The sequence below is a fragment of the Nelumbo nucifera genome, chromosome 6, assembly GCF_055504915.1.
Source record: "Nelumbo nucifera cultivar China Antique chromosome 6, China Antique-T2T, whole genome shotgun sequence".
Taxonomy (NCBI): Eukaryota; Viridiplantae; Streptophyta; class Magnoliopsida; order Proteales; family Nelumbonaceae; genus Nelumbo; species Nelumbo nucifera.
In genome coordinates, this window is record NC_142654.1 from 27,045,346 (window position 1) to 27,069,307 (window position 23,962).

The window sequence follows — 23,962 nt, forward strand, 5'->3', positions numbered from 1 at the left end:
CAGTGGGGTTGCAATTATTTTAATATAAAAAGAGTCCAGGGACAAGAGAGAGAGAAGGTGGTAGGGACAAACTCAGGGCCTACCAAAAGCCACCCCCGGCCCCCGTCCGGTCCTCCCCCGCCAGAGAGAGAGAGAGAGAGCGCTTTTGGCGAGAGGATGTGCAATTGCGTCACCACCAAAATCCTGTCGAACTATGATTATTATATATTCTTCTTCTTTTTTTCTTCATTTGTTTTCTCTGGGTCTGAAGGGTTTAACGAAGGAACGGTAAGTGGTCCTCGCCGTTACATCCTCTGACGTTCACCGTTTTCTCATTCGGTCGAAGCGCCCGTAACTCTCTCTCTCTCTCTCTCTGAAATCACATATATTGCACAAATATTACACAGTGACCAGCAAGCTCAGAGAAGAGAGATTGCTTCTGGTCTTTATCAGTAGCGGGTGGAGTGGAAGTGGCGGTTGGGATTTCCTATACGCAGGTTCTTTTCCCCCGGCCAATTTTCCGCCTTCCTTTCTTTCCGCCTGAGACTTTCCCAGCAATCTAGCTCTCAACTCAACTCGGAGACAAGGAGAGATAATGAGAGGAAGAAAAGTGTGTGTTTTTACATGATGGATAGTTGAGGGGTGTGTGCTCTCATTTGCCTGCTTCTCTGTTATTTAATGCTATCTCTTTCTCCTTTCTTCCATTCTTCAGTCGTTCCTTCTCTCCTACTTTCTTTCCACTTTTGTCCACCTCTTCCTCACAAACACCTGCATTTCTTCTCCTCGGGATCTGATCCATTCACACTTGCTCCGACAATCTTGACACTTTAACCAGAAGTACAAACTATTTTCTCATTCTGGAATCAGGGTTCAACTCCCGAGGAAAACTAGTGTTTCTTGTTTGACCTTTCTTTTAGAGCTGCCGGTTTTTCTGGCTTCTTGTTTTTGTGTAGTATTTGGAAGAAATTCAGAAAAAAGCCGCCGTGTGGAGTCTCTATCGTTTGCTGCTTGAAGAAACCAGGTTGAGTTGACCCAGATCTTGTACGCAGGGGCTTAAGTCAGCACCACAGAATCCTAGTCACGCCAAAACTTGTCGGGGAGGACCAACTCGTTGTTGTTCTTTTCATCTGTGAGCTCTCTTTTTTCTTCCTGTTTCTGTTTCTTTTCTCATCTGGGTTTTCTTGATGACTTCCTATTTGGACTCTTTCCTTTTTTTTTTAAATCTTTTTAACGTGAGAGAATGCTCAAGTTTATAGATCTTCAAATCTCTGATAGTTTCTGGTATTAAACTCAATCTGGGGTTTTGCTTATTGATCGTATATATGCTCTTTGTGATGCAGCTAGATTAGGCAACAATGACATGGTTATATTCTGGTTTTGGTAATCTCAATCTCACTTGCCACATCTAACTCTCTTTCCACCTTCTCATAATATGCATTATCTTCTTCTTCTCCTCTTCCATTCCTTGTTTTCTTTTTTCTCTAAACCCCAAGCTTTATTCCAGGTGGAGGGGATCCTCATGTTCCCTTTTTTTTTCCTCTTTTTCCTGTGTGTTTGTTTTCACTTCTAGGAAATTGATGTTATTATAGGTTGAAATATTTCATGTCCAAATTTTCGATATATGCCTCTTAGGATTGTAGTGCAATCTGATAAATAAAATAATAGTAAGAGATCAAAAAGAGGAAACACAATGGTTAATTTCAAAAACAATTTGTTGCAACTTTTTATTTTTCTTTCTTTTATGTTCATATTCGTTGAGAGTATTCATTATTACTTGATGCCTTTTCACCAATAAAACTTCATGGGTTCAAAGTTTTTCACATTATATATATATTGAGAATGGACAAAATGCAATAAGTGCCCTTGCAAATTGCACTATTATTCATCGTTGGATCTCATCTGAAAAAAAAAAAAAGTTATATGGAAAACATACCAAAGAAAGTCAAATTTGAGAGCAGGAAACTAGGGTATTGTACATTTCCAATAGAAAAATTTTCATCTCTATTCCACTGTAAATGGAACTCCACCACATTTCAGCCAATGAAAGATTTTAAGTTTGAAATTGTGGATTCGTGGGAAATTTTCACTTCAAGATTTGATGAACGAAACATTGCTTTGTTTTGCTGTATTTATGACTATCTAGTTTTTCGATTGAAATAGTAACTCAGTTAAACAGGTTCTAGGAACACTAGCTAGCAGTATTACTAAAAACTGTACAAGAATGAAACTAGTAATTAATTTGCGAAATGTACAATGGAGAAATCGCTCCTTTGCCTTTGTCAGCTGTGTAACCTAATTGATTTGATTTGATTTGATTTTTCAGTTCTTTGTAAACAGCACAAACAATATGGTTGTTATATGTAGCAATATGAAACATCCCTTGCAATTTCGTTCAAAATTAACATTTTATAAAAGAAGAGCCTGGGATCCTTTGAATGCTAACTGTTGAAAAAACATTTTCTTCTTCTCTTCTTCTCCATGAGAAGCTAGGAAATGAACTTCTATACATGCTTCTTAATCAACTCAATGCTTGTCTTGTAGGAGTTCTTACACTAGTTTGTAATCTAGAAAGTATTAAACCGAGCTTGTACAAGTTGGCATTATTCAAATCCTTGTTGAATCATGATTTATAAGTTTCTGTTTCTTAGCTAAATTTCATTTACTGATAAATTATTTCTTATTATCTCTATGATATGTGGCTTGGAAGCTTCGGTTACTATTGACTTTTAGCCGATTTTCATGGACTAGATACCTTCACTTTATGCTCCATGTATACTTGTTTTTGTGCTAATTTAGGTTTAATGTTTTTTTTTTGGGGGGGGGCTTCAACATATTTGGGTTTAATCAGTAATATAAACTCTTTCTAGGATTATATTCAACATTGCAATATCTGAGTTAAATCACAGGGGGAAGAAGCACTCTATTAGCACAGAATTCAATTTCACTCCTTCGATGAGAGTCCTTCCAATTAGCACCTCAGCAGCAGAAACGTAAGCAGGCTAAACGTCAACCTAAAAAGAGAGGACTATTTAGGCCTTAAAACAATCCTGATTATGTGGCCATCTCTCTGGGGTGCTTTGTAGGACACATGGATTCTTAATGGAGGGAGTGAAAATGAAATCATTAGCATGAGAGACCTCACAAAATGATACCAAATGGACACTCTCCTTGCTTAATTTGTAACTCCTTTTGGAAGGAGAATTGCAAAGAGAAGTTAACATGGAGACAAAGAGCTAAATGGCCTTAAGTTCATGCTAAACTGTAGGCACTAGTTTACAAGGTGAGTTAAAAGCAACTTGGGTTTCTGCATAACAATTGTCTGATTTGCAACTTCATTTCCATCTGGCATTAATGTTAGTACCACGCATCAGGGAGAGCTTTTTGGATATGTTTGGTTTGATATAGGAAATAAGAGAGCAACAGAAAGTTGATGAGGGGAAAGTTGTTCTTAACAAGTTTTAATTTGTGAAATTCATTAAGAAGTTCCCCTCAAGTTTCTCAATCTCTCTTAATTTTTATCGAACCAAACACAGTCTCAAGTGTTGATAAGTATTAGTTCTCCCTGCATGACATAGATTTTCTTTTCTGCAATATAATCCACTTTGACCACTATTCTTTCTACCTTATTAGGTCCCTTATAATTGATGTTTTATATATGAATAATTTCTATAACCTAATAAAATAAGGAAGAACCAACTGGTTCCTTATGAATACACATGTAGTATATTAAGTGTATATAAATATTTATATTTATGTATTTGATATAACAATGTAATATGCTTATAAAATATTTAAGTAAATATAAAGAAATTCCTTTAGAAAGGCCATTCTATTCGATCTTTGTTAAAAAACCACTTTGTGTTCTATTTTCCTCAAATATGCATTATAAAAGATGAAGTTAAAAGATACAACCTATTTCTCCTGTACTCTGTCTCCATATTCATAAAAATGAAGAGAAGTAAAAGTTCTTCCCACAGCTCATTTCCAACCCACTCCATAATCTCTCAACATGTTTACTACTTTTCATTCCTTAATTTAATTTGTCTTTAAGTCTGTGTTTGGTTGCAGTGCAATTTTATTTGCACTAGTACAAATGCATGGGAGTGCAAATGTAAAAAATGCAAATTCGATCTCGTTTAATTTTGTTTTGGATTTTACTTTATTCTGTTTCATGTCTTAATTTACTTCATTTGTACTGCAACTAAACAAAATAAGCTAAAATTTAAAACAAAAATAGGTCAGAATTTACACTCAAATCATTTGCACTGCCATGGTTTTGCATCAGTGCAAATTTATTTGCATTGCAACCAAACACAGCCTAAGGCTCAGTTTGGAAGGAGGACAAATACAAATATGCAGAGTGCAAAACCTTATATTTTGTATGTATTTACACTGTACATATTTGTATTTATACTCTTTCCAAACTGAGACTAAATAACTTAATTCCTAAGGTTATAGTCTAGGGGCTACAAATCAGGTACCTATGAGGTATATCCACTGTATCAGAATTAAGTCCTCGAGTTGGACCCCCTTCAAATTTTAACCAATCCCAAGCCTACCCAAGTTTGATCAAGTTGAATCAAAACCTTTTACTTCTTTTGTCTTTATTGTATTTTTCAAACTTAATGTTATATTGTTCCTAGGGATTGAAAAGATGCTGGTAAAGCTCAAGGAGTTGAACCCTAGAAATGGGATTGAGTAGTCCAATCTCCATTGTTACCAACAGCTTACCAATAAACCACCTAGTTAGACTTTCCAAGAAAAAAAAAAAGGGAACAGAGTCCTATTATAGGAAGCATGCCTAACTTTAATTTTTTTAATGGTAGTCTTATATTTATATACTCAAATTGAAAGTTTGTAAATGAAAGTGGAGTTGATATCTGCTGTAAACAAATGCTGTAGTCGAATGTTGTATTGCCTATCAGCATTGGACAGCAGTTCCCTAAATAAGCACTTGAGAAACAGAACCCTTAGAAGTCCAAACAGCCGTGAAATGCTGATAGACAATTAAATCATTTAAATGCTGTGCAAGATTCAGGGCCATGCCTTTTGTTAAACAAACAGATACCAAGTTCCAACCATCATTTTTTTTTTGAAAGTCTATATATCTAAAAAGATCAATTTATATGCCAGTAGGAAAAGTAACATAACTCCATCCCCACAATTTATTCCAACGAGAAGGCACTTTTATTTTTTAGCTCCCAATGGCAAACATATAATATTCTAATTTTCCACTGCCTTCTAAATATTTTGCAGCATATAATTTCCTATTGGCTATTAAAAAATAAGGTAAACCTTTAAAACGGTGAATCTTTTTAATTTCAATTTCGGATTAACTGGTGCACAGGGAGATAAATTGTCTGAAGAATACAACTCCTATTACAAATCCATAGGGTTTTTTCTTTGAAAGAAAAAGCCCTCAGGCTAGTTTCATTCATCACCAGAAAAGTTACAAAGATTATCGTCAAGTAAAGGAGGATAAACAAGCCAATGTTCATTTATCAAAGAATTCATCTCCCACCTATAGCTAGTAAATGAAGGAATATGGTATAGTGATTTAATTTTTCATTACTTCTTCACTGGTAGATGAAATATATATATATATTTTATTGAAAAGAACTCTGATTTTTTTTTCCTATTCAATATTTCAATTCATGATGATGAGTCTTTTTTTATTCTTTCTTTTGATACCTTCAGCATAATTCAAGAAAGTATGATCCCAGCTATTTGGGAATTGGGATAGATACACCCAAAAACAGAATATAGAAACATGTTTGCTGTGAAACACTACGGATGTGAAATACTGCAGACTAGGCTTGCATTGTTTGCAGTCTAGACTTTCAAAACATTGAAGTGTTGCAACCTATATATATGTACAGTGATCAGAGTGTGCAACACTAGAAGTGTCCTTGTTTTTCTAATGTTTTCATAATTATCCTTTTCCTTATCTTAGTAAATTAAAATTAAGGATAAAATTCTAACAGAGTTCTCCATTTAAATTGCAGATTTTGTTCCTCTTAAGGAGAATATGAATAGTTTTTCACATGTTCCTCCGGGTTTCCGGTTCCATCCAACAGATGAAGAACTTGTTGATTACTACCTTAGAAAAAAAATTGCTTCAAGGAGGATTGACCTAGATGTCATTAAAGACATCGATCTCTATAAGATAGAACCGTGGGATCTTCAAGGTAGTTTCACACTATTCATTCTTGTCATCAGAGTTGAATTGCTTCGTTTGTAATTCATAAACAATCGCAGAATAACATTGCTAACTTTGTTCATTTGAACAGAGAAATGCAAGATAGGAACAGAAGAACAAAATGAATGGTATTTTTTTAGCCATAAGGATAAGAAGTACCCAACTGGAACTCGCACTAATAGAGCCACAACAGCAGGGTTTTGGAAAGCAACAGGAAGAGACAAGGCTATTTACTCCAGGCATAATTTGATTGGCATGAGAAAGACCTTAGTCTTTTATAAAGGTCGAGCTCCAAATGGACAAAAGTCAGATTGGATTATGCATGAGTATCGTCTTGAAACAAATGAAAATGGGACACCTCAGGCAAGTATAGTTAGTGTTTTATAACAAAGGAATAACTAAAAATAAAATCATATGGAATTTATTTGATGATGTTTTGCTCAATATAATCATTTATTTCCTCCCTATTCTTCATCTGAAAACAAAAATTGAGCAAGATTGGACGAGGATATCTTGTCAAATACAAGCCTCAGGACTTGTGTTTGAAACTTAGCATTAAATTTGAGAGGATATATATAAGTTTATGAAACTTTTGCATGTGCATAATAATAGTAGCCTATATTGTCTTGATGGTAAAATGACAGATAATAAAGTTATACGTTAACATGACTATAAAATATTTTAAATTGAACAACTTAGTTTGTTCTATGAGTTCCTATGTTCTGTACATGTTGGGCATGCAATTAACAACACAAAATTTCATCCCAAACATCATTTACACATATGAGAGACAAAAACTGAAAAATTGCTCTTCTTTTTCATTACTTTTGAGTGATGGTCTGGTACCCCATGTATCCACCATCAATAATAAGTTTGCGCTGATCCAATGGAAACAATAACCATAACAATTAATTAACTTCTATCTAGGCCCTCTCCCAATCTCTACGTCTTGAGACTTGACAAGATTTTTTTTGGTTTTACTCAATATTGTAGTGTGTATTTGTACATGAACAATCCAGCAATAACAAGGGAAAAAAAATATATTTTCAGAGTATCTTGATGTCATGAACCATAGCTCCTTGCAGGTGAACCGACCGGTTGTTGTTGGTTTCTCTAACAAGGGTATACAAAGGGCTATATAAGGGTGAACAGTCCCAATAGGTTGCTTTATTATCCATTTGATGCATGAGAAATGTTTCAATATTCATTCAAGTGTAATTCTAGATGCTATGTATACAGAAGTAAAGAGCACTACTTGATATTAGATCTGGACATAGAAAACTCAAGAAAGAGAATTCTTTAATAAGAGGTTGATATTAAAGTTTATTAAAAGTTCAACAGAGATATAGCCAACTGAATCATCTTGAATCTCCATGTTCTCTTGGAAGACATCTAGCTTGAAATTTCAGCTCCAAATGATTTATTTTTTATAGGCCTGTGTGTGTGTGTGTGTGTGTGCATTAATTTGCGGAAAGGAGTATGTGTTTGTGGGAGTGTCTAAGAAACTATATATTGATGGATTTTCTAGGCTTATAGTTGAGCATTTATTAATATATATGACTCTCCGTCGTTACTTGTATAACTTGTTGTTGTAGTTATTTACAACAGCTAGTGACGATCAATGTGACTTTGATTGAATTGCACCAGGAAGAGGGGTGGGTGGTTTGTAGGGTGTTCAAGAAGCGGATAACAACAATGCGGAAAGTGAGCGAACATGAATCTCCTTGTTGGTATGACGAGCAAGTCTCATTCATGCCAGACCTCGACTCGCCAAAAAGGATTATTGCTCAGCCTCAGCCTGATCATATGCCCTTCCACCAACCTTATTCCTGCAAGCAAGAGCTCGAGTTGCAGTATCACATGCCTCATGACGCCTTTGTCCAGCTCCCTCAACTAGAGAGCCCCAAACTTCCGCATTCAGTAGCCAGTGTTCGTTGTAACTCCATGGCTGGATACGTCCTTGACATTAATAACCATGGAAGCAGTCTTCAGTCCTCCCTCACGCAAGAAGAACAGATGCAGAAAAGCCATCATCAGCACAATGTGAATAACTCCCTCTACAACAACAACAACAACAGTAATGAACAAGCAGTGGATCAAGTGACTACTGACTGGCGGGTTCTTGACAAGTTTGTTGCATCTCAACTCAGCCATGAACATGCCTCCAAGGAAACAAATTATTCCAATGCTGCCAATGTCTTTCACGTATCTGACCAAGTGAGCATTCTAGTCAGACAGCCAAACAAGCAACAACTGGCACCCGAATATGCTTCCACATCCACCTCTAGTTGCCAAATTGATCTGTGGAAGTGATATCTACGTACTGCAGTAAATCCAAAATATATACTAATTATAGGAAGTAAGATTTGAAAGAGAAAGGGAGAAAATTATGATCCAGATTCCTGTATATAATAAAATTAAAATGGTAAAACCTATAGCTGTTGGACTTCTGCCTAGCTACTCTTTGTAATAGCGGTTTAGGACTGTGTTAGGAAGGAACCCCTTCTACTCTTAATAAAGATAATATATATATTAGTAAATATGGAATGTGCAGCCGAGTATGCTGTGTCAGCTGACTCGGTATTTTGCTTTTTCTTTGCAGCATTATCTGCATGTAATTAGCTTTTTTACATAGTCCATGATCCAACAGCTATGGCCTGCTCTGTTGATGGAATCGATTTGAGCTCGATTCTTAGATGTCTCTGTATGTTTTGTCTGGAGTTAGAATAATATGTTTTGTTTTTCTTTTCTTTATTGTGTATGTATGTTTCCTGTTTCTTCTCCTTCTCTTTTACTCCGATGACGATACCTGAAAATGAGAGTTTATAAGAATTAGTGAACTTGACAATGCAACATTTAGTGCATGGTTGAATTGTTTACACTTAATTTGAACAGTTTCAACAAAATATTCAGTTGAAATGATCAATGAATTACATGCAGCTAGAGTGATTTTAACATCCAGTAATTATTAATTTCTATATATGCAACGAAATTCCTTCCATCTCCACCATCAAAAGCTAATTAAATGGAGAAGTTCAGCTCGACTAGATGATGGCTATGTATTACCAAACAGAGGGATGACGTAGTGAAAGGTGTGTTGGGGCGTCCAGAAAATTAGATGAGGCTCAATAGCAACCAAATCTGTTAGTTTTAACTAATTACTTAAATAGCAGTAAAGAAGCTGCGTGGAGAGAAGGGTTAGATGTTCCTTTCTGTTTCAGGTCATATTGTAACTTGCTGAAAAGTTTAAATTACCTCTAATATTTCAATACATATGTTTTGCACTTCAGGAAGTCTCTGCAATGACTCTACACATTTCCTACTAATAATTTTGCATTGTAATTTAATGTAGATAAAATTGCAAGAACCTGAATCCTAAATGAACTTATTGTATGCAAAAGGCCATTACTCAATGTTGGTCCCAGATATCTGGGGCTTGGACCCTAAACTTATTTCTTCTAAATGAAAAAATCATTGTAGAAGAATTAACCACGATTTGTAGCGACTTAAAATCTCAGTGTGATGATTTCACTAAAAATTGACAAACTAGGAAAAGAAAAGAGAAAGTTGAGACTACAGAAATTGTCAGAAAGATAATATTTTCCTTGTTAGGTTGGATGAATCATGGTTTCCAATAGCCTCCACCAAGCCACCAGCTACTATAATAATCAAAAGAAACGAATAAATTAATAAACAAGTACTAAACCTATAATTAGTAAGGTTCACATAAGGAATTCTTTGGTGTGCCGTAGGGATATCTTGGGCTGAAGTGTTTGAATACAATCCATTTCGTGCAAAAAATGCTAGAGGTTAGGTCGCATTCAGTCCAACCCTTCAATAACACCGGGATAGTTGGGACCAGCATTGGGCAATAGCCCTTTTCTGTTATAATCAGTAAGGTTCATAATTGTAGGTAGGACATCCTTTTTGTTTTCTGTGTGTGTGTGTGTCCCATGTTTGCTAGAGAACCTATTGCAGGAGTTGGGTGATCCAAATGGTAATTAATGGTGTACCAACTAAGAACTCTTTGCTGATTATTTTAGACAATGACAGTAATGGTGAACTAACATTAATTACTTGGAAAATAATTTCAACAAGTCAAGAATCCAAGGATTTCGTCATGTTAATTTCTTCTTTACTACTAACTAAAAATAAACGTACCTGAGCATGGAAATTTATTTACGAGAAACAACATCACCTTCTTGCAGAAGCTGAAATTTTCAATCTATATATACTTCAGAAACTAAGGCAACCCATCTCTTATTTCTGAAGCTTTCAGTGGAGACTGAGCTAGAGAGGCTATATATATGCATACATATATATAAAAGCACCAATATAATCTATAAGAACACTTAAATTCCTCTTGAAGCTAAAAATTTTCAATCTATACTTCAGCAACTAAGGCAACCAGTCTCTTATTTCTGAAGCTTTCAGTAGAGACTGAGCTAGAGAGATTATATATGCATACATATATAAAAGCACCAATCTATAAGAACACTTGAATCCCTGTTTGCAGAAGCTGAACTTTTTAATCTAGAACAGGTACTAAGGCAACCCATCTCTTAGTCCTGAAGTAGAAACTAAAATTAGAATCATATAAAAGCAACGAAGCTCTATAGTTCTTCTTGAATTCCATCAACTAATGAAGAATAGGAACACTAGGAGGTCAAAAACCGAAGGGTAGGAAACACAGAAAGAAGCAAAGAAACACTAGTATATTTCCTGAGCAGTACTAGTTATTCGATTAATCATCAAATACCTACCCAATCTATTAAAAATCCAACTTCCGTAGCTTCCCTGCAGGTTGAGATACAATGGCTCAGCACTGCAAATGACGAAGAAGAGTAACAGTGTGCCTATTCCATCGCAGGAATATGCTTCTAAAACCAACTCAGTATTAATACCAGTAGCAGAAGAAACAAATTGCTTACCCTATTTATGGACTATTTGATCAACGGTCAGTAAAATTACTACTTCATTGTTTGAGGGAGCACTCACTTACTTGGGTTTGAGTTGAAGTCAATCATGGAATTCCCTTTTAAGCAATGAAAACTTCCAGCGACAAACTCATTAGGCGTGTTCTTATGACCCCATAAGTACCCATCATCTCTAACGCTCTCTAAACTTCGAAGTCGAGAGAGAGAGAGCATCCAGTTTCCTAAGAAGGGAAGGAATCCAAAGCTAAAAGCTTGCGAAGTTTGTGCTTCTTTCTGACCAAGTATGACGTGAAGGTTCTCATTACTGTTTTGCTTTCTGTGCCTTATCTCTATTTGTACCTGGTTTGTCACTTGCAGGTATAGAAGGATAAGAGTAGGATTCTCTTTTATCCAACCAACCACAGAGGCTCGCTGCCCTGCAAAGTCAAAATTCCACCCATACGCATGTGATTTCATCAAGGACAGGTCACAGTGTGATTGAATAATTAGGGTTTTCTTAAATGTTGTTTGTAGGAGAAGATAACATGATTCGCAGGTGAAACATCCATGTGGTTTCATTATATCCTTCTTCTCCAAGTCCAACTCCCTCCCCTCAACAACAATGGAGAGAGAAAGAGAGAGAGAGAGAGAGCTCTACACACTCCATCTCAACTCTCAAGTACACTTTGATCAAATCTTTAATTAGCTTAGGATATTGTCCCGAGATAAAGAAATTAAAATGCCTAATCCTTATTTGTCGCAATGATCAAACTAAAAAATTTCTATCTTTGTCATGTGATGATGTGAACAACAGATTTTCCTTGAAGTTTCGACATATATCAACAGGTCTAGACCATATATATTTGCCTGCACCATAAGTTAGAGACTTGAGGGTCCATGGTGCACCACGTGGATTACATGTGGCAACTGGCAAGCATCAAAACCTAAACATAACTTTTATTAATATCTCAGTTAGGTGGGCACCACTTGAAACCAGAACTAGTCTGGTTGGTGAAAATCGGTCAATTCAGGTTGTATTAGTTTAGGTAGGTTTTTTATTTGTTCAATTGGTTTAAAAGATTTAAATTTAAATTAAACAATAATGATATTATTAAAAAAAGTAGATTAAAAAATTTTACAATATAGAATATTTTAAACTAAGAAATATGGGAATTTTTTCACTTTTCCATATTAAAAAATAAAAATTCAAAATATAAAATATTAATATGTATCTATGGTAGGGATGGGTCAAATGACTAAATCAAAACCAATTCAAACTCTCAAATTAACATAATAACTGATGAACCAAAACCAATCAAAGTTATTAAAAAACTGACCAACTCAAATCAAATTGGTTAAGATTGATCGGTTTCACGGGTTTGATGAACAGCCCTACCCTTCCTTCAACAATGTGATGATCCTATATCCAGCAAGTGGGTTTCATCATGTGGTATTATATTAATCATATCACTGACTCTGTAAGATGGTATTTTAAATATATTTACAATGTTAGGAAATAAGGTTTAGTTTCAGCTAAAAAGCAGTGCTTGAATGTTGAGTTTGTCATGAGATGATAAAGTTGACGAGATAACTGCATGCGATAGGTAAAAAAGCAAGAAAAAGAGGATAGATGGACTAAGAGGTATAATCCCTGCAAGGCAATGTTTGAGACAGCCACAAAGGGAACATCTGTTTCCTTTTACAGTGATTGATGTTTCCCTACTGGTTGTGATCTGGCCCACTTAGACTAAAGCTACTGAGATTACTTCAGACGGTGGGGAGTTTTGATTTGGGAATTGGGTCGGATCTCTCTTCTACCTTTTTTATTTATTTTCATTGAATGAACAAAATGATCCCAGGTCAGTGACACACAGCAGGACCGTGGTACGTATGGGCTAACTTCTTTCTAAAGATAACTATGGTCAATAAATTATAACCACATTCAAAGCATAATTATGGAGGTCATGAGAAGAGCCAAACCTCTTTTAAGGTAATTAAAAATAGAATTTTGTTAAAAAACATGAGAGGTCAGCCGGATTTTATTAAAATTTTAATAAATTAAACTAGTTTATTAAAAACTTCTTTCCTTGAATGATGTCAAATCCTTTGTCAATAAAGCTACTTAGATGAAATTGCAATAGTAAGATCATTATTGAACCACACGCAACAAGAAACAAAAATAGATTTTTGTTCAACTCCCGAAGTTCATACTATACTTCTAATTGGTAATAATACCACAAATTGCACCTCAAGCTATAATATTGTTTTATTGCTGCAATTTTGCATCTATGGTGGGACTTTGTACAGTACACGGTGTAATTCAAATTAATGGCACAAAAACAAATGCGTTTTTGTACTTTATAGTTAACAGCACAAGCTACATTATCTCTATAGTCCATAGGATTTTTTTTTTTTTTTTTGCATCTAAGGCTCAGTTTGGATAGAGTATAAATATAAAAAGTGTAAGGCTCAGTTTGGACTTTGTATTTGCATTGAGTCTAAGGCTCCTTTGGGAAGAGTGCAAATACAAAAATGTAAATACAGAAGTTTTGTATTGTATTTGCACTGAGTATTTGTATTTTGCATTCTTCCTAAGCCCTCCGTGTCTAAACACTTCTGTTTATTTTTCGATTTTACATTGATTCACCACCTATATATGTTTTACAGGTTGACTGCATGCATGCCCTTGTCACTAGCTAGTAAATATGGAAATTAAAACCATTTTTTGATAAAGTTACTGTTCAATGTCTCAAATTAAAAAGAGAATAGAATCTGTATAAGATGAATGTTTTGGATTTTAATTTGGAAAAAGCATAAATTCTACAGTATATATATATATATATATACAAAAATTAAAATAAATAGGTTGCCTTATAAATTACAGGTTGCTTCATAATTTGATACAGTCCATCAAAGGAAATGGATGGAGCCAATCTGCAAAACTTACGGGCCACCATTGTTACCCTGAATGGTTGGACCGTTTGGCCCAAAAATTATCAAGACAACCGGTTCTGTTTCACCCTTGAACTGTTCTTTTGTCAAAAACCATTGATTTGATGAACAATCAATTGATCCGAATGATTGAACCAATATTGACTCATGTAACTCAATTAATAGCTTTTGCCATTTTTTATTTTAATTTTTTTTAAATTGCAATGAGCCATCCATTTAGATTAATATTGGATGATCAAACCGCCAGTCCAGAAACATTGTACAAGTCGACCACTAAAACACGGTCCCAGATCAGTTTTTAAAACATTGTAAAAAAACCACTAAAACATGGAAGCAAGGATGCAAAAAGCCATAGCTTAAAATCGGAGAAGACTAGGAAAAGTACTAATTAATGTTGTCATCCTATACTGAAGGACTTCAAAACACAAGCTAAAATGGCAGAAGAAATTCATCATGATGAAGATGGACCCATTTTAAATTGTGTGTTCTGTTTAAAAAGAAACCACTTGATGATCAGTCAAGCCTCTCATGCACTCCCGTTCCCTCTTGTGGATACAAATTGGTGGTAGAAATACTGGACTAGTCAGGGTATACGCAACATCAGCTCGACCGTAGGAGCTGCATGTATGAAAGCTGATATGGCTTATCCTGATATGTGGCTTATCCCGTTCCCTCTCCCTCTCTCTCTCGTTTCATCAGGTTTCTTTCCTGGATTTATTGGTTGCATATTCAATTCCCTTCTGGTCATAATAGACAACAAGGTCAGTCTTCCTATCTCCCTCTCGTATTTATTTCTTTACTTCCCCAATCTCTTTCAATCCCTCTTTTTATACTTTGTGTTTTTGGTTTTCATTCTATTCTTGCTTCAAGAATTTTTCAAGTTCTAATGGAATACCCTTTGCAGTTTTGCTCTTAACTTGATCTCGTTTCCTAGTTTAGAGAACTTGAGAAATAAGCCGAAACAAGGATCAAATTTTTTATACAATATATCTTATATTGGGTGTATTGTATTGTATCTTTTGATTTCCAATACACCTATTTATAAGTGCTTTAGAGACCTATTTTTTTAAATAATATATATAAATATTTAGAACTGAAATTTAAAAAATATTATTCAAAGTACCGATACACCTCTACTGATACTTTGAACCATGACAGAAACCAAGGCCTATTACTGATTCAAATTTGCTTTCCATTGCTAATTGACCCTCTAAACATCGGGGTCTCCTTTTGGACTATCAGCACATCGCCACTGTTTGCCGAATTTTGTTGGGATAGAGTTGGAGAGAAACATGTAATACTCAGGCTGTATTTGATTTGAAAGAAAAGTAAAAAAAAAAAGAGAAAAGTAAAAAAACCTTTACAAAGCTTATATAAGTTTTCTTGTCTCTCCTTTCCTTTCCCCACCTTTTCCTTCAAACTAAACATAACCTCAAGGTTTCATTAATTAAAACCAAATTATATGAAGGGACGCATAAACGGTCTCATGATAAAATACAAAGCTGGTTTGGAGTTTTAGAAACATTGTTTACATCCGTACATTAAAATAATAATCGATGAAGTTAACCGATGTCTTTATACAAAATAAAGTTCAGGGGCTGTCAATACCTGCTAAGTAGCGGAGTGATTGTCTGTAATTTACCTGAAATAATTAATTATTATGATCGGCAACCGTGCACTTTAATACAAAACAAATTACAAATTAATTACATAAAACGAAAACAATGTGCATCCACATTGAAGGTGATTCTCAAGTTGTAATCAAGACACCGGTACGTAGGCATACAAATGTCAAAATCCATAAAGCAGATCATATGGAACCCAATCACTACTCGACAGATAATTTGCTGAAGTGATCAGTATTAGTGAATAGTCGTATTTATAGAGAAAGGAGCACAGTGGCAAATCATATCGCAAGCATGGGACATTGAGCGTAGAGATTGTTAGATTGTGTGTATTTTACTAGTTGGGAATAGGGCTGTTAATGGGTCGGGTCTACCCGGTGGATTTAAAGCAATTAAATTGATTACAAGGGTTTTGTTCACAATTTTGTCATAATTAATAATTGGGTTGGTTTTAGTTCGTTTGTTTCAAATTTATTTAGACTTGGAATCGATTATTTTATATATATAAGATTTTATTAATTGTTTTTTATAATTTTTATCATTTTTTATGTTTGAAATCGTAAATTTGATAGATAATATTAGTTAAAAATGTTTAATTTGTCAACATATAAATAATTTTTGTATTTTTCTGTCATTAAGGTTATATTATCAAATTTTAAATTTTAAGTTATTGTTTAAATAAACAAATATAGCTTTCAGTATAATCAGGTATTGGGTTGGGACCCAATAGACCCAACTATTAATCGGGACAGTTTTGAGTTTTTTATTTTGTCCCGATTAAATTCTAGATTGACCACCTTGTTCCCAACCCGGATCCAACCCATTGACAACCCTAGTTCAAAACTAGACCATTTATTAGGGATGGCAATTTTCCCCATCCCTGACGGGTACCTGGGCTCCCCAACCTAGTGGGGTCGGGTGTGGGGAGTGCTTTGGCGAGGTCGGAGTTGGGGATGGGGCTAAAACTGAATCCCTGGTCGGGTTTGTTGGGGACGGGGATGGGGAATGCAATCCCTGCCCTGCCCCATCCCCGATTATATATATATTATTTATATTATAATTACACAAATAGCAAAAACTCAAAAAGAGTAAAAAACAAAAACTTAAAACTCTTGACTCTCTTCTACTAATTAACTTAAACCTAAACTAATTAACTCGACAGACAAAGAAGAAAGAACTTGTGGTGGCAGTGCTTGAAACTCAAAACCCTACCCTTCTTCTTCCGTCGTCATCGGTACTCTCTCTCAGGTGAGGCAACGCTACAAGCCCACAACGATCCCCCCCCCCCCCTCTTTCTCTCTCTCTCTCTCTCTCTTTCTCTCAGCTCAATGCTCACAAGTCTGGTTTCTGATTTTTGAAATCTCAAACAAATGTGAGATATTACAGATTTGAAACTTTGCAACTCACAAGTCACAAGTTTGAAGTCTCTCTCTCCGACAGGGAACTCATCCCTGATGGGGTCGGGGATGAAAGAGCATTTCTTTTCCCAACGGGAATGGGGAATGATTTGGAAATCAGGGTCAGGGATGGGAAATGTAATCCCCACCCCAAACCCACCATGTTGCCATTCCTACCATTTATTTTATGGGCCAAAAATTACACATAAAAACTTGCAAAGCATCTTTTTTGTCATAGTAACACCAAAGTGGATAGATGAGAGAGAGAATTAATTATATATATATAAAGCAAACACTTGCCTTGATTTTGGTGCAGGTGATAAGAGTTCAATTTAAAGGCATATTATTAATGTATATCTCTATCTTTTATGCATGTACCCTTACACAGGTATGGCAATTTACTTATTAGAGCAAAGCATGGATCTCTTGAAAGCAAAAGTCATGTACACACTCTAGCAGCATGGAATCTAGCTGCACATTAGTAATATTTCTTGTACTTGTACACACCCTAGCGAACCCCTTCTCCCCTTATTCGGCTTTTGTTGTGAAAGACATTATATCTTTGGCTGATCTGTGTCTAAATATAACCTTCAACTTTATCCCTAGATCAGCTAATTTTATAGTGCATGAAATGGCTAGAGGTTTGTCCATTCTCCCCTTGGGACCTCGTTCCTAATGGAGGAGTCATCTTGGCTCTATAAGTTAGCCTCAGACGACTTTCATTTTAATGGATCAGCTTGAGCTCTTTGCACCAAAAAGAATGTTAAATTTATGAAGCGATATTCTCTATGTAGAGCTGGATTTTGTGCTTTTTTAGAAAATCCTGTCTCGTGATAGGATATGTCATGCTCGCATAGTGTTTGCACAATTTTTGATTTCCAAACTTTGCAATAGAACTTTTTCTAGTTAGAAAGCAGTCTTGGCAAGAGTATAATAGACAATAATTTCCAATAAGGGTTAATTACTTATATATACTATGCATATTTGAGAAATCAAGGTTTTAAAAAATGACTCGGAACCAGAACCGTTATAGCCACCGGTTTCTGAGTCAAGAGTTCGATCATCTGGTTCAAATAGATGGCCCATTCAAACTAAAAAACAAAATAAATAATTAAAATAAAAATAGCCAAAAAAATGTTAAACATGTCGACGGTTTGACCGCCCTAATCAGTGGGCTGTTAACCAATTCAATGATTTTTTGCTAAGGACTAAGTTTGGGGTAAAATGAAACCAGTTGCCTAAACGGTTCGACTGGCTGAGTCAACAGTGGTTCGAAAACACTGTATTACCTGAACTTTTAAAAGCAACCTATATGTACCTTGTTTTTTTAGCCCCAAACTTTCCTCTATGTGGGTGGCTGACCACCTTAAAACTTTATTAAATGAAAACACTATAAAAAAAGGAAATAGGGGAGGACATAACCCACCTTACCCAAGCCCAAAGTACAAGGAACACTCCTTAAACTCTCAAGAAACCTGACCAACAAAACAACTAAATAAAACATTGCATGTACTTGGAAATTGGTAAGCCAAAACTGTATTCACAGATTAAAGATCTAACTTTAGTTGATATTTGATTAACTAAATAATAATAAGCATTTGAGGCAGTCAATTCCAAAATTAGCAAGATAATATGGCACACAATTAACCTCTTTATAAATATGATTAAAAGAAATCCCAAGTCGGGCTGCAAAGCGAAAAATTTATTGAAGTACTTGTTAATACACACACCGAGGAGACATTGAGCCTAAATTTAATAGGTTCACTAAAATCATATTATCACTCTCAACCAATATATTACTCAAATTGATGTTTGAGCATAATTGAAGCATCAAGAAGAGCTTTAACTTAAGCCTTCTTTGAAGAAGTGCTATGCTCATAGAAACAAGAGAAGCCAACAATAAATCTTCCTTCACAACCTCTAAGTACCCCACCACCTCAACCAATTAAGCCTAGGTTGCCTCTACAAACTCTATCTGTATTAAGTTTAACTTATGTGTACCTTGTTATCCTTTCCAAGATTAAGTCTAACAAATAATATACAAAAGACAAAAGTATCCATAATTATTCATTAAATTTTCAAAATATGTCATTTTCTTTCTTTTTCTCTTTTTTTCCTTCTCTCCCTCTTTCTCTCCTTCTTCTTCATTGTTAGTTTTCACTTGTAAATATGCTTGGTTTCCACTTTCTTTTATCAACTTTTCAATTTGATAATTCATGGAATAACTAAATTAATTATGTTTCCTCTTCCTCTTGTCAACATCTTCAAAAGTAACTTAGACCCATTTTCCTTCTACATCTCCTCTTTCATGAATTCTCTTACCATTCTAATGTTTAATGGTCTCAAAGCATGAATTCTTATCAACAGAAAACAACAAATAAGCCACCTTTTTTTTTTGAGAAAAAGTGAGATTTCTATTAAAGAAATAAAGATAAAGATATATATATATATATATATATATATATATATATATATATATATATATATATATATATATAAAGGTTCTTGAGGGACAACCAAGAACAACAAAGCAAAAAAAGGGCAAAGGAATTAGAGCCTTACAATCTAAAAGCACCCTCCCACAAAATATTATTCCAATGACTAGAGAACTGACCAAAATTGAAGCCCTTAAATAAAGTTTTGGTTGATGTCCACTTGACTAGCATCCTTTCTACCTTGCTCTTGACTTGCTCAATTGCGAGAGCTTGTCATCGAAGGTCATCCACTTGTTCCTTTCATTCCAGATACACCAACAAATTGCAAAAGGTGCTAAGTGCCACAAAAGATTCCCCCTTCTACTAAAGGCTTTCACTTTCCAAGAGGCCAATAATAGTTCTAAGGTAGGGAAGGACCTAGTTCATAGCAAAGAGCTTAAGGACATGAGACCACACACTATAAGCATAGTTGCAAGCTAAGAGAGTGTTATATGGTTTCCTTTACATAGCCAAATAAGCAACACCGATTGACCAGCTACATTCCTTTCTTTTTAGGACGTCAATGGTTTGATTTTTTCCTTTCAGAACCACCAACAAAACCTTTGAAGGGATTCTAGACTTCTTAGAGGGTCACCATAACCGACCTTCAGCTAGTGGCTAGGTTTAATCTATTCAAGTTGTTTTAATAGTGTAATTAATGCCTCCATATGATTTTATCTTCCCTATCTTACGCTGAAGCAAACATAAAGGAGAAAGCAATATGAAGAGGCCTATCACTACACCATCTATCCTTCTAGAAAAGAATTCCCTCACCTAAGCCCAATTTTAAAGAGACCAGATTGAAAAAGAGATCTCTATTTTGCATGATTACCTTCAAAAGATCTGCACCATAAGACTGACTCATTAATCGGGAATGGTTCCCACCCTAAACTAGCTTTCCTATATTAGTCTTTCATCATATTAATTTCTCCACTGAGCATTGGTTTTTGTAGCAAACCTCCACAACCATTTGGGTAGAAGGGCCAAATTTACTTGCTTGAGGGGTTTTACTCCAAAGCTCCCAACATTTTTTGTTTGCACACCTCTGATCACACAACTAAATGGAATTTCTTTCATCATCTTTTCCATTCCATAGGAAGTCTCTTCTAAGTTTCTCAAGAGATTTTAAGACAAAGGCCGGTGCTTGGAAGAGAGACATGTAAATGGGCAAGCTTGAAAGACACTTTGAATAAGAGTTAATTTGCCTCCCTTTGAACGGTAACGAGTATTCCAATCTGCTAGTTTGAACTCTACTTTTTCAATCATCAGATTCCATATCTCTTTAGATTTATAGTGAACACCTAAGGGTAATCCCACAAATTTAGATGAGAGGAATCCCACCCTGCAGCCCAGGACTTTTGCCAATTAATTTATATTTGGAACACTCCCAATATGGATGAATACACTCTTTTGGAGGTTTATCTTTAGTAGGGAAACCTTTACAAACCTTGTATGGGTTTCCCTACCTTTTCCTTCAAACCAAACATAGCCTTAAAGAAAATTAGAAGGAATATCGGATCATGACAACTTGGCCTAGAAAAAAGCAACAAATAATTGAATTGTTGTTCCTTTGAGATAGCCGGCTAAGACAACTCTATCAATCATTGTACTCAAAGCTTCCACCACCAAGATAAACAAGAAAGGTGAAATGAGATAACCCTATATATCAAAGACCCTTCTTAACTGGAAAGAAACCTTCTGGCTTCCTGTTTACTAAAATAGAAATTTTTAGTAAACCCGAAACCTATCCACTTCCTCCATTTCAACCTAAAACTCATTCTCCTTAGAATACTCTATAAAACCCCAATGCATATGGTCATAAGCTTTTTCCATGTGTAATTTGCAGATTACACCTGGAAGATCTTTTCTTAGTATGGAGTTGATGCACTTATTTGCCACCAAAGCCCCATCTAAAATTTGCCTCCTATTTATAAAAGCACCTTGGGAAGGGGAAATTAGAAGGTTAAGCATACCTCTCAATCTATTAGCCAGTACCTTTGAAATGATTTATAGATGTTTCCAATTAGACTTATTGGTTCATAGTCCTTGATTTTAATTTTACCTTTCTTCTTTGGGATTAGGGCTAAGAAAATTGCTTTTGAAGAATCCTCTAGCTCTATATTGGCATAGAAGTTAGAAAACACCTACTTCAAATCCTGCTTTGAGAAAGACCAACACCTATTGTAGAACTTTATAGGTAAGGGTGGATTTGAGACGAGCTGAATACTTGGCTATTCAAGCTCGAGCTCTATTCGAGCTAGAGACTTGAGCTTGAGCTCGGCTTGGTTCAAAGCTTGCAAGTTTGAGCTCGGCTAGGTTCGAGCTCAACTACAAACCAAGTTTTTTTCTAAAAAATAAAAATCATACATATAATAATATATTTTTTTATTTTACAGACAAAAAACTAAGAATTATAAAAGTTATTTATTATTATACATATAAAAATAAAAAATACACATATAAAAATTGTTTTTATTTTACATACAATAAAATAAGGATTATAAAAACTATTTATTATATATTTATGTATGTATATGTATATATATTATTATATGTATGTATGTATATAAAAAGAGTTATTTATTTATTATACTAGGGTCGATTAGGCACGCGAGCCTCATGAGCCGAGCTTCATTAGGCTCGAGCTTGGGTCAATTAGAAACCAAGCCTATATATCAGGCTTGAACTTGGCTCGAAACTCGGTTTAAACCGAGTTGAGCCAAGCTCAAATAGCTCATGAGAAGCTCGGCCCATGGCGTATAAGATCATTGGTGCCTTATAGAGTTATAGTATCTCATCTTTAGTAAAAGGCCTTTCCAAGTAGTTTCTTTCTAAGTCAGGTAGATGGGGGAGAATTAGCCCATTCAGGGGTTGTCTTCTTATCCTATCTCATCTTCACTGAACCAAGAGCATGTTGAGTTTTTCCTTTGCAAGAAATTTATCACCATGATCATGTTATCACTCATTAATATGTGGATCACCTTATCCAAAAACGTTGGAACAAGGGTGCATGACGTGCAGCTTCAGCTTCCACTGCCTTTACACCAAGAACACAAGTAGGTTCCAGTCTAGCCTCCACGAATCAACGCCCTACTAATTATCAACAACGACCCATGCATGTAGCAAAAGGCAACCCAAAGTGCAAGGAACCATCGCAATAGATTTTAAAGTCCGCCCTAACGGATTTGTTAATAAGGCCACGAAACGATCAATTTGTACGTGGTGGATCTCTCTCCCAATAAGTCCCAATAAGCACATGATGACACAAGCTTCCACTTGTCAAGGAATTGGTCAATCTCACAAATGAAATTAATGGAGATCTAGGATCCTAAACAAGATTTTAGAAGATCACCTCAATTATTTCTGACCATCCATATTTTCCATAGTGTAGTACTGAACCAAACATAGTCTAAATCTCCACCAGGAGGACTGTTCATCATTGCACACCACTTCAGAGATAGAAGTCTGAATCCAGCTACAAACTGTTGAAACTCCTCCTGACCTCAGTGACCTCGAGATATGGCAATGAAATGATCGATTCCATTGCCTGACACCCGAAAGCTAGGGCACATATAATCGTTTTGTAGCCAATAAAGTTTATCTCTGGTCACGATCGATTCTATGGTCTAATAGTTTCGTCCATGAAAATATTTGAATTCTTGGGTACGTAGAGCTTGAGTTTCCAAAAGGTGGCATCCCCATCTAAAGTTAGGTATGCGCGTATATCCTGTTTCTGGCCACTTCTCTCCAACATCCACATCCAAACATCCTCCTCTATTGCATTCCTTGCAATTGGTACATTCATTATATATATATATTTATATTAGCGGGGACTCGTAGGACGTACGGGATTTATTAAGAGAAAGCTAAATAATAGAAAGAGTTATTTATTAAAATACCCTTTATAGTTTCATGGATTTACTAAAATCTACCCTATACTCAAAATTTTACTAAAACACCACTTATAATTTGCAATGGATTTAATCAATTTTTCCATTAGATGACAGTGGAAGATGACAACGTTGACCTTAATGTTCATTTAAATAAATTTAATCAAAAGAAAATAAAAATAAAAATATCATTTTTTCCCTTCATAAGACACGAATAACCACTCTATTGGTTATATTTGGTTAATTTTGTTTTCTGTACAAAAAAAAAGTGTTAAGGGTTTTTTTTGGAACAAAAATCACGGGTCTAATTGCAAAACAAACACTCCTTAATGAAATGTTGATTAAGTAAATAAGTTATAAAATATATTATATTTTTTAATAAAATGAAAACTATAAGATATGTTTAAGTAAATATGTAAAACTATAAGATGTGTTCTAATAAATGACTCTAATAGAATCACATAAGTGTATACAATTGTTTTATATTTTCAAAATTTTAAATAATAAATAATTATTCATATTTTATATAC

The 23,962-nt window shown here is 35.1% G+C and overlaps 1 protein-coding gene across 1 annotated transcript; it reads left to right on the forward strand.

The window, feature by feature from the left end:
* The first annotated feature begins 257 nt into the window (after positions 1–257).
* On the forward strand, positions 258–8,930 carry LOC104598584 (NAC domain-containing protein 7). The gene is made up of 4 exons (XM_088889307.1): positions 258–1,108; positions 5,985–6,167; positions 6,270–6,545; positions 7,830–8,930. Exons 2-4 carry the CDS (start codon positions 6,008–6,010, stop codon positions 8,489–8,491), a joined length of 1,098 nt encoding a protein of 365 aa, XP_088745433.1. The 5' UTR covers positions 258–1,108; positions 5,985–6,007; the 3' UTR covers positions 8,492–8,930.
* Positions 8,931–23,962: the final 15,032 nt, after the last annotated feature.